Here is a 13,776-nt window from a genome sequence, read left to right as displayed (position 1 = left end):
TATTAATCTTGAGAACTCAGATGGTAAGTTAGTACTAAGCACAAAACAGAAGGCTGAAAAGTGGAAGGAATATGTGTTATAACGTCAAGTTTAACAAATATATTTCAGAATGACACAACACATATAAGTCACAGAGTAAATTGACAAGCAAGACATGTGTACACGTTAGCATTCGAATGAGCACTGAGTCCCAGTCTAGCGGCCGCTGCTCGGCTGGCCGCTTAGGTGGCGCAGCTGCTGCATGGCTGGCAGACAGCGCCGCATGTAGAGGACGCACGTAATTGCGCGGCGGCACTTTGAATGATCGGCGAGTCACAACACTTTTCCCCCCTTTGAAATTGTTGCACTAGTCTTGATGGAGGTGTCCTGGAGATGGCTAACATCCATAGGCGTTGTTTGACTCGCCGTAAAGTCTCGAGGAGGAGGCTTCCCGTACGGACGGAAGTGTCCCCGATGATAACGGGTCGAGATGACAGGAGGTGTAGGGGTCGAATCTGCTGGGGCCCCCTGCACCAATCTGCCCATTGCAGCAAGTCCAGTTGATATGACAGGAGACATGGGCGATGTGTCGGCGTCCGTTGGATGAGGAGGCGAGTAGATTTGCTCTGACAGAGGATGGTCATCCGGTTCCTGCATGGACACGTCTCCTGGTGGTGTCCGTTCTTGTGCTGGCATCGCGATGATGGTGAGAGGGCTGCGTTGTGAGTATTGAGAGATGCCAAGATCCCGAGCATCAGGTAGGGCCAAAAGTGGTGTAGCGGCATTCGGATCAGGTGTTGCTGGCACACGAGGCCGAATCTGGTCCGAATGACGCACTGCAACACACGTGTCCGTCTGGATTTCATACAAGCGTCAGCCACGGTGGCTTAAGATGCGGCCCGGGCTCCATTGTGGCTGCCTGCCATATCTCCGTACCCAGACGAGGTCGTCGGTGGTGAACCAGCCAAGGGAAGTCACCCGCGGCCGTGAGGTGGGAGGCCGCAGAACATGAAGTAGCGTGCGGGGCTGTCGGCCATGTAAGAGCTCAGCCGGGCTGTGGCTGCCCATGGGGGTGAAACCGTAAGACGCCAGAAACTGGAGAAGCGCATCATCAGCAGAAGAAGTCAGAAGTTTCCGCATCTGAGCCTTAAATGTGCGGACCAGTCATTCAGTTTCACCGTTGGATTGCGGATGGAACGGCGGGGCTGTGACATGCATAACGCCGTGACAAGCACAAAAAACCGCAAAATCGGAAGAGGCAAATTGCGGACCATTATCAGTAACAAAAGTAGAGGGGAGGCCTTCCAAAGAAAAAATGTGGGCGAGAGCACTGGTGGTTGCCGCGGTGGTAGGCGACGTGCAACGGACAATGAAAGGAAAGTTAGAGTAGGCGTCAATTACGAGGAGCCAATAAGTACCTAAAAAGGGTCCTGCGAAGTCAGCATGAATGCGCTCCCAGGGATTCTCAGGCGAAGGCCACGGTGACAAAGATGGCTTAGGGGCAGCGACCTGTGACGCACAAGGGCCGCAGGCAGCGACAATGTGTGCTATTTCAGATTCGATGCCAGGCCAATACACATGATGGCGCTCCAGAGATTTTGTGCGAGACACACCCCAGTGCCCTTGGTGAAGGAGGCACAAGACCGAAGCACGAGAAGACACAGGTACCACAACACGCGGCTAAGCTTCGTCAGTGGAAAGGAGGATAACACCATCCCTAGCCGTGAGGCGGTAGCGCAAAGCGTAGTAGTTCCGCAATGGATCAGAAGTCTTTGGGGACGGGTGATCTGGCCAACCCTTCTGAATACAGCGTAAAACCCGGGAGAGGGTAGGGTCAGAACCTGTAGCAGCCGCCAGCCGGTCCCCAGTGATGGGGAATCTGTCCACAACCCGCTGCTCGGCAACATCCAGGTGGAAACACAAACGTTTGTCCCTATTGAATGCCTGATCAGGACCCATGGGAAGGCGAGACAGAGCGTCAGCATTTGCATGTTGAGCCGTTGGCCGGAAATGAATCTCATAATTGAAACGAGACAAGTAAAGAGCCCAACGCTCGAGGCGGTGTGCAGCCTTGTTGGGAAGTGACGTTGATGAAGGAAACAAGTGGTTTGTGATCCGTAACAAGATGAAATTTGGATCCATAGAGAAAAACACCAAACTTATGAAGAGCATAAATAATAGCCAAAGCTTCTTTTTCAATTTGAGAATACTTTTGTTGGGCATCCGTGAGCGTTTTGGAGGCATAAGCAATGGGTTGTTCCGAACCGTCAGAAAAACGGTGCGCAAGGACTGCACCGACCCCGTATTGAGAGGCGTCTGTGGCAAGAACGAGATGTTGGCCAGGTCGATAAGTAGCCAGGCACGGGTCCTGTTTCAGCATAGTCTTCAATTTCTGGAAAGCCGCATCGCATGACCCACACCAGTGAAAAGGCACGTTTTTATGCAACAGGCGATGCAATGGCTGAGCCACCGGTAAAAACTTGTGATAGTATGCTATTTTCCCCAAGAAGGCCTGCAGTTCCTTAACAGATGTAGGGCAAGGAAGGGCATCGATCGCAGCAACAGTTTGCTGAAGTGGACGAATACCATCCCGAGAGAGTTGAAACCCCAAGTACGTGATAGATGCCTGAAAAAATTGTGATTTTTGAAGATTACACTTAAGACCGGCAGTCTGTAAGACATGAAAAAGTGTGCGGAGATTCTGAAGATGTTCTTCAGTGATGGAGCCAGTGACAACAATGTCGTCCATGTAATTGACAAACCCATGGACAGGGAGCAATAATTGTTCCGAGAATCGCTGAAAGAGAGCAGGGGCGCTAGCAACCCCGAATGGCAAGCGTTGGTATTGATAGAGGCCGAAAGGCGTGTTAAGGACCAGAAACGGGAAGCAGCGTCGAGAGGAATTTGATGATAAGCTTCTGACAGGTCAATTTTAAAAAAATAGTGGCCTGCAGCAAGTTTAGTAAACAGTTCTTCAGGACGGGGCATAGGGTAAGTGTCCGTGAGGCATTGAGCATTTACAGTGGCTTTGAAATCGCCACAGAGACGAATATCACCATTTGGCTTAGCAACAACAACGACAGGAGAGGACCACTCACTGGAAGTGACAGGAAGCAAGACCCCTGAAGTAGTGAGATGATCCAACTCCCGTTTTACCCGATCACGAAGGGCCACAGGAATGGGCCAAGCCCGAAAAAACTTAGGCCGAGCAATGGGTTTCAGCGCGATATGAGCTTCAAAGTCTTTTGCACGGCCTAACCCAGGAGAAAAAGGGACGAAAATGTCGTCGACAAGGAATCCAGTTGAGCATAAGGAATAGCATCAGAGACAATACTGACAGTCATCTATGGAGAACCCAAAAACGCGAAAGGCATCGAAACCAAAAAGATTTTCTGCGTTGCTCTGGTCGACCACAAATATGGGAACAGTGTGAACGACGGATTTGTAAGATACCTCAGCATTAACCTGTCCCAAGAGAGAAATCTGCTGTTTATTGTACGTCCGTAATTGCCGAGTGACAGGTGACAGGAGTGGAGAACCCAACTGAAGATACGTCTGAGAATTAATTATAGTGGCAACAGAACCGGTATCCACTTGCATGCGAACATCGCGACCAAGGATTTGGACAGTGAGGAATAACTTCCCTGAAAGGAAAGAAGTGCAACTGACAGACAACACAGAATCAGAGTCAGCGTCATGTTCATGAACATCATGTATGCGGTCGGATTTGCAAACCGAAGACACATGACCTATCTTTTTGCAATTGTGACACACAGTCCAACGTTGGGGAAAATCCTCACGTCAATGTTTCGTAAAACACCGTGGACATGAAGGAAGTTGCCGGGGGTTTTGCTGCAGTTTCTTAGCGGGTTGCTTACGGCTAGGCTGAGGCTGCACGTGGGAGCGCACTGCGGCCACGTCGGCCGGCGGGGATGCACCGCACGCGTCGTTAACAGCGCACAGAGGTTGTATTTCCCCGACATCACCCCACGCCTCTATTTGCGTCCCAGCGGCGCGAGAAATTTCAAAAGACTGCGCAATCGAGAGAACTTCATCTAGAGTCGGATTCGACAACTGAAGGGCACGTTGCCGAACTTCTTTGTAGGGCGACGACCGTATAATGGCATCTCGTACCATGGAGTCGGCATAGGATTCTTTGTGAACGTCAGTAACAAATTGACACTTTCGACTGAGGCCGTGAAGTTCAGCAGCCCAAGCGCGATAGGATTGATGTGGCTGTTTGTGACAACGATAAAAGGCAACATGAGAGGCTACCACATGCGTTTGCTTTTGAAAATAGACAGACAGAAGTGAGCACATTTCAGCAAAGGACAAAGATGCAGGATCCTTCAAAGGAGCCAATTGCGACAACAACCGATACATTTGAGGTGAAATCCAGGAAAGGAACAGAGACTTACATGGTTGTTCGTCCGTGACATGAATTGCCAAGAAGTGCTGTCGAAGACGTTTTTCATAATCAGACCAGTCTTCCGCCGTCTCGTCGTAAGGAGGAAAAGGAGGTACAGCCAACGACGAGAAACGCCCCGCATTTGACGCCGCGACGAAATCGCGAATCGCCGCTGTTAGAAGCGTTTGCTGTTCAAGGAGATTTTGCAATAGTTGCTCGACAGTAGCCATGGAACCCTGTGGGTCAACAGTGAAAAGGAGAAATCCACTATCTCGTTGCCAATTGTTATAACTTCAAGTTTAACAAATATATTTCAGAACGACACAACACATATAAGTCACGGAGTAAGTTGACAAGCAAGACATGTGTACACGTTAGCATTCGAATGAGCACTGAGTCCCAGTATAGCGGCCGCTGCTCGGCTGGCCGCTTAGGTGGCGCAGCTGCTGCATGGCTGGCAGACAGCGCCGCACGTAGAGGACGCGCGTAATTGTGCGGCGGCGCTTTGAATGATCGGCGAGTCACAACAATATGTAGGACTGTAGAAGGGGAATGAAATAGAAGACAATATTGGAGGAAGGGAAGAGGAGGTAGATGAAGATGAGATGGAAAGTATAATACTATAACATCTACAGTGACATCTACGTAACTACTATGCAATTCATACTTGCCTTGCAGAGGGTTCTTTTAACTACCTCCAGACTAGTTTTGTACAGCTCCACTCCCTAGCAGCACATGGAAAAAATAAATGCTTAAATCTTTCTGTACAAGCCCTGATTTCTCTTATTTTATTGTGATGATCATTTCTCCCTATTTAGCTTGGTACAAACAGTATTTTCACATTCAGAGGAAAAAGCTGGTGATTGATATTTTGTGGAAAGATCTTGGCACAACAAAAAAACACCTTTGCCTTAATGATTGTCATCTCAGCTTGCTTATCACACTCGTGACACTCTCTCACTATTTCTTCAAACTTTCTTGATGTCCTCTGTCAATCTCATCTGGTAAAGATCCTATATAGCACAACAATACTCCAGCAGAGGATGAACAAGTGTAGTGTAGTGTAGTGTAGTCAATCTCTTTAGTTGATCGTGTTGCATCTTATGAGTGAACTGCCAATCCAGCCTTCAGATTTGTGTGGTTTATTGTGTAACCAAAATTTAATGTAGTTATTTTTGTACTCATTCAGATGACTTCACGCTTTTCTTTATTCAGAGTGAATTCCCACTTTTCACACCATACGGATTTCGTATCTAAGTCATTTTGCAATTGGTTTTGATCTTCTGATGACTTTACTTGATGGTAAATGAAGCAATCTAAGAGGACTACTGAGATTGTCTCACAAATAATTTATGTAGATTAGGGATAGCAGAAGGCCTATAACACTTCCTTTGGTAATGCCAGATATCAGTTTTGTTTCACTCAATGATTTTCCATCAATTACAATGTATTGTGACCTTCCTGACAGAAAATCATGAATCCATTCCCACGACTGAAACAATAGTCCATAGGCACAATTTGATTAGATGATTTGATAAGAAGAATTTGACACAATACTGAAAGACCTATATCAAAACAAGATGACATTGCTTCAGAGTTATTGAAATCCACTGATGCAAACAAAAAATCTGTGTTGTGGTATTGCTACCAGACTAATGATTATAGAAGACAATTAGAAGTGCGAGTCATGGAGCATGGGCTAGAAGTTATGAATAGAACATGAGAGTAACATCAAACACACATGTTAATATGATATCAATAGGCTGTGGAGTTTACAACTGAGTGATAGTAATATCAAACATGATTCCAAGGGAAAAACATGACCTATCACAGAAATGTACAGGGATAAGGGCAAAATACATTATCAAGAATGTTAACAGCAAATAAATGAGATTAATGTTTAATTGTTCAGAGAATCTACCACTGAGTGATGATATAGATGTAAAAGTGCAAGAATTTTGACAGGTTATACAGAGAGCAATGCGAATGTTGGTTCTCATCTTGAGACACAAGTATAAAGACACAACTTTTTCATGGACTGAGGCACTGCAGAAATTACACTGGAACAAGAGTCATTAGAAAATTATTCCAAAATAGCATAACCTCAGAGGTAAAAATCCAGAAGCTATGTACATAAACACACTTTATTAAACATATAAAAGAAAAATTAAGAAGAACAAAAATAGAAAGATTTAGATAATTTCTGGAGATTAACATGAAAAACAGGTCACTTGGGAAATAAGCTCACAAACAGTCCTGTCCACAAACTAATTGAATAAAGGTACAGTAACAAGGTATTTGCCACAGTCAGCAGCTCTTATAGACAATTAATATGATGGCAAGACAGAACAAATATGTCATATGGCATTGTCAGCTCGGAGACTCAAAAGAATTGTTGAGCTGCCTAGTCAGAAAGAGTTTTCTTCCTCTGCACACAAAAGAGGAGGTGGAGGAGATCAGAGAAGAGTTTGTAATGTCCTGTCAGTAACAAGATCATTAGAGATGCAAACTCGGGTAGGGAAGTGTGGGGGAAGGAAATTGGCCATGCCCTTTTAGAGGAGGCATCCCAGCACTTGCCTGAAGTGATTTAGGTAAATCACGGAAAACCTAAATCTGGATGGCCGAACTTGTGTTTGAACTGTTGCCCTCCCGAAAGCAAGTCCAGTGTGCTAACCACTGTGCCACATCACTTGGTCCCTTTGCACACCATAATTCCTTTCCTCACTGTAAGTGAGAGTTGTGTCTTAAATGTACCTGTTGACTGAAGGTAACTGTAATGGGAGTGTGTACAAAGTTGAGTTGTGTTTGGGTCCTGTGGTGATGAGACAGGGGAAGAACTGGTTCCAGCTCATGGCCTATTCCTCTTGAGCAGCAGCAAGAGGATTATCAGGCTTATTGTGCCAATCTGATGGCCAGATCAGTATCACAGTGTCCTGTGTCCTCCCTTCATGAGACACTGAAGATAGGTTTAAGATATAATCCAGGATATTGGTGCAAAGTCTGATGCTGAGTAACACCTCTCCTCCCCTAGCTGGCCAAATACTGGCTGGTCGAAATTTATTCCACCAACATGATTCAAACTGGCTACCTCTGGACTGAGTGTGAGTAAATGGGTATGTTACCAACCTCAGCTATGGAGGCAGGGTACAAGACAAAGATAAATGCTGATTATGAAAAGAGTTATGGGGACTATGAAAATAATGGGGTTGTATATTTATTCACAAAAGAAGGAATTTGCAGTCACTTATGGGTAAAATAGAAAAAATCTGAAAGATTAAGGGGGACTCATGATGAAGTAATACAAATCTTAATTGATCAGATGGTCATTTACCAGTGCAAACTCTACAATGAATGTCTTACAAGAGAAAGTGTCCACTTGTTGCAAAGGAAGTTGAGGTGATAATTGGCAGTAAAGAGAAAAAACAATGATCTTACGACATGGAAATCCTACACAGCTGTTCATACCCTAAACATTTTGGGTACAATATTTGAGAAACAGCTACATAAATATTTCATTATTTTTCAGGAGCGCATCCAGGATATTGTCAACTAGTGTACCAATATTACAACTGACAACCTTTCAGCCATTTTCAAGGTGAACTCACCTGTAGAATGGCAAGATTTTTTTTACACACTTTCCACTGTGGAGTAAATGCACATGTGTCAGACATAATACCATTGGTAGCAAGAGCATCAGTCATAGATATCTAGAGTCAGTGAATCAACAGTGCTTATGAAGTATTTGGTTGACTAATATTTATGTCATATGTTGTAATGCCAGGCAGTGAACACCCGGAACAATATTTCCTTTGAGAGTACAGATGTGAAATGAGGGGTTTCCACAAATTTTCAAGCTGGAAACCCTCATCTTGGTTGAGCAGGCTGTCTGAAAAATGATGGAGTATTCAATATTCTGGGGAAAATTCAAGAAAAAATTACATAAATATTGTATAACTGTAGAGTATTATGTGGCATAAGCGCCCATCAGAATGGAATCGGGAGAGGCAACAAATAAAGTGATATCACTTGCAACTGATACTCAACCCATGTAGTCATTAACAGCAGGGAATGATCTCAAGGCCACTTCCCACACTGTATGGTGGCCATCTTGTTTTGGATACCCAAGACATTTGGAGCATGCAGAAGTGCTATAAAAGTACAAAAGAGACAAGTGCTACAGAAGACAAGCATATTTAATGTGTCCAAAACATAATGAAAATCACTTGTGATCAGTATATAGTCTAGGGTTTTAGGGTGGAGCCTATACTGCTAAAGTTATATGACACCAGCAGCGTAAGAGTACTGGAGGTATTTATACATAATGTGCTCTTTGTTGTAAGTGGTGACTTAGGTCAATAGAAGACTAGTATAACACTGTATTCTTACTAACTTCAGGGACAATGAGAAACTATCAAACCTGCCTTAGCGCATTAAAAAAACCCCATCTTGCAGCTGAGAAGCAAATTATCAAGAAATAGAAAAGGAAAATTAAATAGCATTGGGTACAATAGCGATAATATACGTACATGTTTTAATAACATCACTTCTTTATACTTATTTTTGTTTCAATTTGGAAAAGAGGAATACAAGCTCTAGTATATGGTTAGCTAATAGTCACTAACAACTCTCATTTGCTACTTACTGGAGAAGGACATGGTGATGTACTGGCAGAAGACAGAGATTTTTCATTTTCATCCGGAAGTTCAACAGAACTCATTCGCATGTTCCTTGCAGACAGTAGCCTGCGGTTGTGAACAGGGCTTGATGGAGCTATGAAAACAATTTAGATACACTATATCTACTGTTGTAAATCAGAATATATCAGTATTACAGCATAACACAAAATAGAATACTTCCTGTGTAGCTTAATGAATTAAACTTCATTTAGACTTCATAAGTTAAAATCTGTTTAATAGTTTGGATTCACATAGCACTCATTGAATTCTAAATGTGGATGGAAATTCTATATTGTAATAGTATATCAACAAATGTGCATGCTCCATAAATTATAAATTTATAGTCATGCACAGATTTAAATAAAGATAATACCAGTTTTGAAATTTTTACTATGTTCATAAACTTTATAGCTATCATTAAATGCTACTATTAAGCTGCTGTTTTGATATACTTCTTTATAAGACTAAAAAATCATGACATATCTATGAAGTATTTTTAGAGTTCCTTCTTAAACACCACTTAATCAAATTATTTTCATTACCAGAAACCATACTTAGTATGCTGATAATAATACATATAATATGTAGACGTAAATCATGTATTAAAGAGAAATTTCTTCTTTGCACACAGCTTAAAAGCACCACATAATGAAACTTCCTTTGAATTTTGTCTTATGCTATGATTCCTGTCACAGATGTTATATGTAATTGTTACAGGAAACAAACAGTAATATAAGAAAAATAAAAGTAAGCAACTAATATTTGAAAATGTACTAATGTATTATCACATAAAGTTTTTTCCAGTACTACTTGAAAACTACATACAAAGGGGACTGACTTGCAGTTAACTGAATCTAATACTAATATGTAAATTACAAAAAGCACATGATACAGTAAAGGTGACTGCAGCAAAACATGCTTCTTACTTCTCATACAAATGATGATTTCAAGTGGCATGTAAATACTCCCCCCCCCCCCCCCCCCCACACACACCTAATGCTGAAATATCTATAGATCAATAAATTACATCCTTCTATGGCAAGGATGCTTGCTATTAGCACTATACATAGTTCTTCTAAGTAAATATATAGTTCTACTAATGTTAATTTGTGAAGCTATATTGCTACATGGAGTCATGCCATTCCTTTTGTGATCATGCAAAAGCTAAATGATTTGCTAAGTTTCAACTGCATAATACCAATACACTTAATAATGGTTTGCTATTCATCTAACATATTCTCAGGATAAACAAATGAAGATAATTAGGAAAGCTTTTTCTATAGTCAATGTAAATACCATTGAAACTACTGCAGAAAAAATATGATGTAGATAAGGATTCTGTATAAGTAGTTACTTGTTCTCAAAATATGCATTTGAAATGAGAACTGCTGTTTTTTTAAAGCACATATCTAATCTGCTCCCATGTGGCTACTTCTACTTAAAAAGTATACGGAGCTATTTATGACATTTATTTCCGGTTCAGAGTGGATTATTTGCTTGTAACTAGATGAAACAATGACAATCTGAGTTAAACTGTAACGTTTCCTACAAATTAACTCCTGTTAAAAATAGATATGGCATACTTGACCAGCATCGACCATTATGTATAAAGACAGTTCTGTGTTGGCGCGGTATTTCTTGGGAGCCTACACAAACAAAAAAACTAACTGAAAACACATTTAATAATTTCAGGAGAACTTAAATTTTATAACTGTTTTAGTGACTGAAATTATTCTCAATGTGTAGTCATAATGAGAGTACTTATTAAGATTGTTACACAGTGGGGATCTTCCCTGTTGCCCTATAATGACAAAGTCCAAAAACAAGAAATTTTCAGGAAAGTTAGACGTAAGTGAATAGTATTTGATCTTTTTCCCCAGGCTGCAGTCACCAGTTGTAGAATTTCACTTTTGAAATAAGGCAGTGTTTATGTGACCCTGGAAAAGGCAAGTAAAACAAAAAAGAAACCAGTGTCTATGTGCTGTCTGTAAATAACTGAGAGAAACAGATATACATGGGTTTCAATAAGACATGCAAACTATAGTGAAGAGATATGATTTTTTAATAGAATAACAGGGAAAATGAAGTCAATGTTACTTAAGAAATGAATCAGCTGTAAAAAAATCTTTTGACAGGTGATGTAAAAAATAAACAGGAAGGTAAAAGAACTGCATAAACTACTAAACTATAGAGGCTGAGAAGGTGGTGTATCCACCTGAAAACATAGGGGGTAATCATTAGTTGAAATGCAACAAAGAACTGTCATTCATGCACCTGACTGTGTTTGTCAACTTAATTAGAGCAGCATCTACTAATTTTATTTAAAATACAGTTTCTTAAAGTTAGTGTCTGTAAGCTATTGTAGCAACCTTGTGTCTCACCATAAAAGTGAACCAAAACTAAAGATAAGGTTTTGTGCATGGCAGCTACACACCAACCTCCTTCCATTCCATGTATTTTAGACTTCTTGTATGGCTTATAAATAAGGAGAGAAAAAGATTAGGACACTGATTAGCAGAACAAGCAATGTGCATGGATTTTCACATTTCATAGAGTTGGTTGAAATACAGCATGTGTATAAGGGCGTGCAGGACTCAACACTGTTTCTTTCTGTAAAAAGAAGTTGCACAAGAGTGATAGATGCATTGCAGAAAGGAATTTAATACAGTATATTTACAGCCATTAAGCACAGACACTGTTATGTACAAACATACTGTTCTTAAGATATTTCTTTTTAGCTGTGTATGATTTTTTTTTAGTTGAAATGATTCACTTTTTTAAAATATTTCTGTTGGTTGATCAGAGAAGCTAAAGAATTTAATTATTTCATGTTATTTTCTCAACAACTTTAGTGAATCTTTGGGGCACATATATTGCAACCAATTCAAAATAAATGTTTAAAGGTAAAATGAAACTGATGAAGTACAGTTTTGTTTTCCTCTTCCAGTTCATTTATGATGCTGAACTGTACAGTTTCATAATAACCTTAGTAAATGGCCTGCCAATAACAGAATATATAAATTGTAATATTAACATACACACAAAATCAGAATGAATTGTTTTCTAGTTTGTCCATGTGATGGCTGTAAATATACAATAATTCTACTAGAAGGCATCACAATATGGAATAATGACTTTATGATTACACTCAATGCGAGATGAGGAAGAGTGGCTAGTCTGTGGGTCAAGACAGGCGGACTGAGTTGCTGCATGTCTCCGTTTCTGTACATGCTCTGTAGACTCTGGTGAATCTAGTGACAAACTTTTCATGCGTAGATTCAGCTTCTGTCGTCTTGGGCTATGGGGGGCTGCACAACAAATGGTAAAGTTAAAATTAATATAAATATATATTTGCTCCTAAACATAGAAATTATATATTTACATTGTTGTAAAGTCCTTATTTCTGTAGGTGGAGAGACAAAAAGAAATAAGACTCATGCATTCTTTTGCCACTTCATCTCAATACTTTCCTTGCATAAGTGCTGTGATTAAGTGGAGCATATCACAACAAATTATTGTGTTTCTTACATATTACAGACAATTAAAATATACAGATCTACCAATCAGGCTGTAGAAACTGTGCACAACCCACAAGATCCTTTCTAGGTGGTTATTTGTTCCATAATATACATAAAGGACATTATGATGACTATATTTTCTGAGATATGGTGCAAGCACTACATCAACAAATAGTTAAAATGTGGCAGGTCACTTGGGGATCAAACCAGGAGTTAAATCTTATGTATTATAAAACCCCAATAAAAATTACAAGTAAAATAGTTATATAAAGTTTCTAAAAATGCTGGTGCAGCTCCCTATTGTTTTGTTCTTGTTTGATGGATTCATTTGCTTCCAAGCAACCAAAAGATGTTACCTTGAAGTTCACCCGTTCACACAGTATGTTCCATAGTTCCAATGATTAGCAATCCTATGTCATTCACCAGCTTTGGCTGGATGGTCTGTGTCAAGATTACAATAACATTACCACAATGAAATGGATACAATATTGCAATTTGAACTACAGTTATGGATGTTATAAAACATATTAATGTTAAGACCTAGACTACAACATACTTATAGTAATAGCACAGCTATAAAATCAATACTGGAACATAGTGTGGTTGAATAGTGGACTTGCTGCTGTAGTCATGGCATTGAGTTGCAGCTCAGATACTGTTCTATCACCAGATACTGTTCTATCCCCAGAGAAGAATTCTTTAGTACTGTACAAAGTTTGCTCTTTTAATTTATTCAAAATTTTAATTCTGAATTGCCCCAAAGGTAATGACTGAATATCCTTAGGTTGTGTACTAAATAATTTTAGGGGCACCATTGAGAAGCTGTTACATTTCTTTGTTAATCAATATCTTGATGATCAATAACATTCGAGTCAAAATATAAATACAGAGATGCAGGTTTGATGAACTGATCAGCATTAACTATAGGCAGATTATATAATTTAATAAGAACATTTGTCGTAATCTACATACTGCAAAAAGGCTGAAGATTTGAAGGAAAGCAACAAATTTCAAAATATTGTGGTGTTTTTTTCTAATTATGCTGCTTGGTTTCTCCCATTGTCAATGTAATACATAATCTCATGACTCCACTGATTATGCAAACTCAGAATCCATATAGGAGGAATGGCTAATAATATAGCTTTGTAATTTGGTTTTGAATATCTGGATGTTCTGAGTTTCTGCATTGTGCTTG

General features: G+C 40.5%; 1 protein-coding gene across 1 annotated transcript in view; it reads right to left on the bottom strand.

Annotated features, from left to right (window-relative positions):
- The window catches only part of LOC126249492 (uncharacterized), a 1,087,724-nt gene that overhangs the window by 49,777 nt on the left and 1,024,171 nt on the right, over positions 1 to 13,776 (bottom strand). The window contains exons 14-16 of the mRNA XM_049951143.1: positions 12,210 to 12,371; positions 10,647 to 10,709; positions 9,030 to 9,157 (exon numbers count right to left, since the gene is read on the bottom strand). Coding sequence (XP_049807100.1) covers positions 9,030 to 9,157; positions 10,647 to 10,709; positions 12,210 to 12,371 — 353 coding nt within the window. The remainder of the gene's footprint in view (positions 1 to 9,029; positions 9,158 to 10,646; positions 10,710 to 12,209; positions 12,372 to 13,776) is intronic.

The sequence above is a fragment of the Schistocerca nitens genome, chromosome 3 (assembly GCF_023898315.1).
Source record: "Schistocerca nitens isolate TAMUIC-IGC-003100 chromosome 3, iqSchNite1.1, whole genome shotgun sequence".
Lineage (NCBI taxonomy): Eukaryota > Metazoa > Arthropoda > Insecta > Orthoptera > Acrididae > Schistocerca > Schistocerca nitens.
The sequence above is the reverse complement of the archived record's forward strand: the minus strand, read 5'-3'. Positions and strand labels throughout refer to the sequence as shown.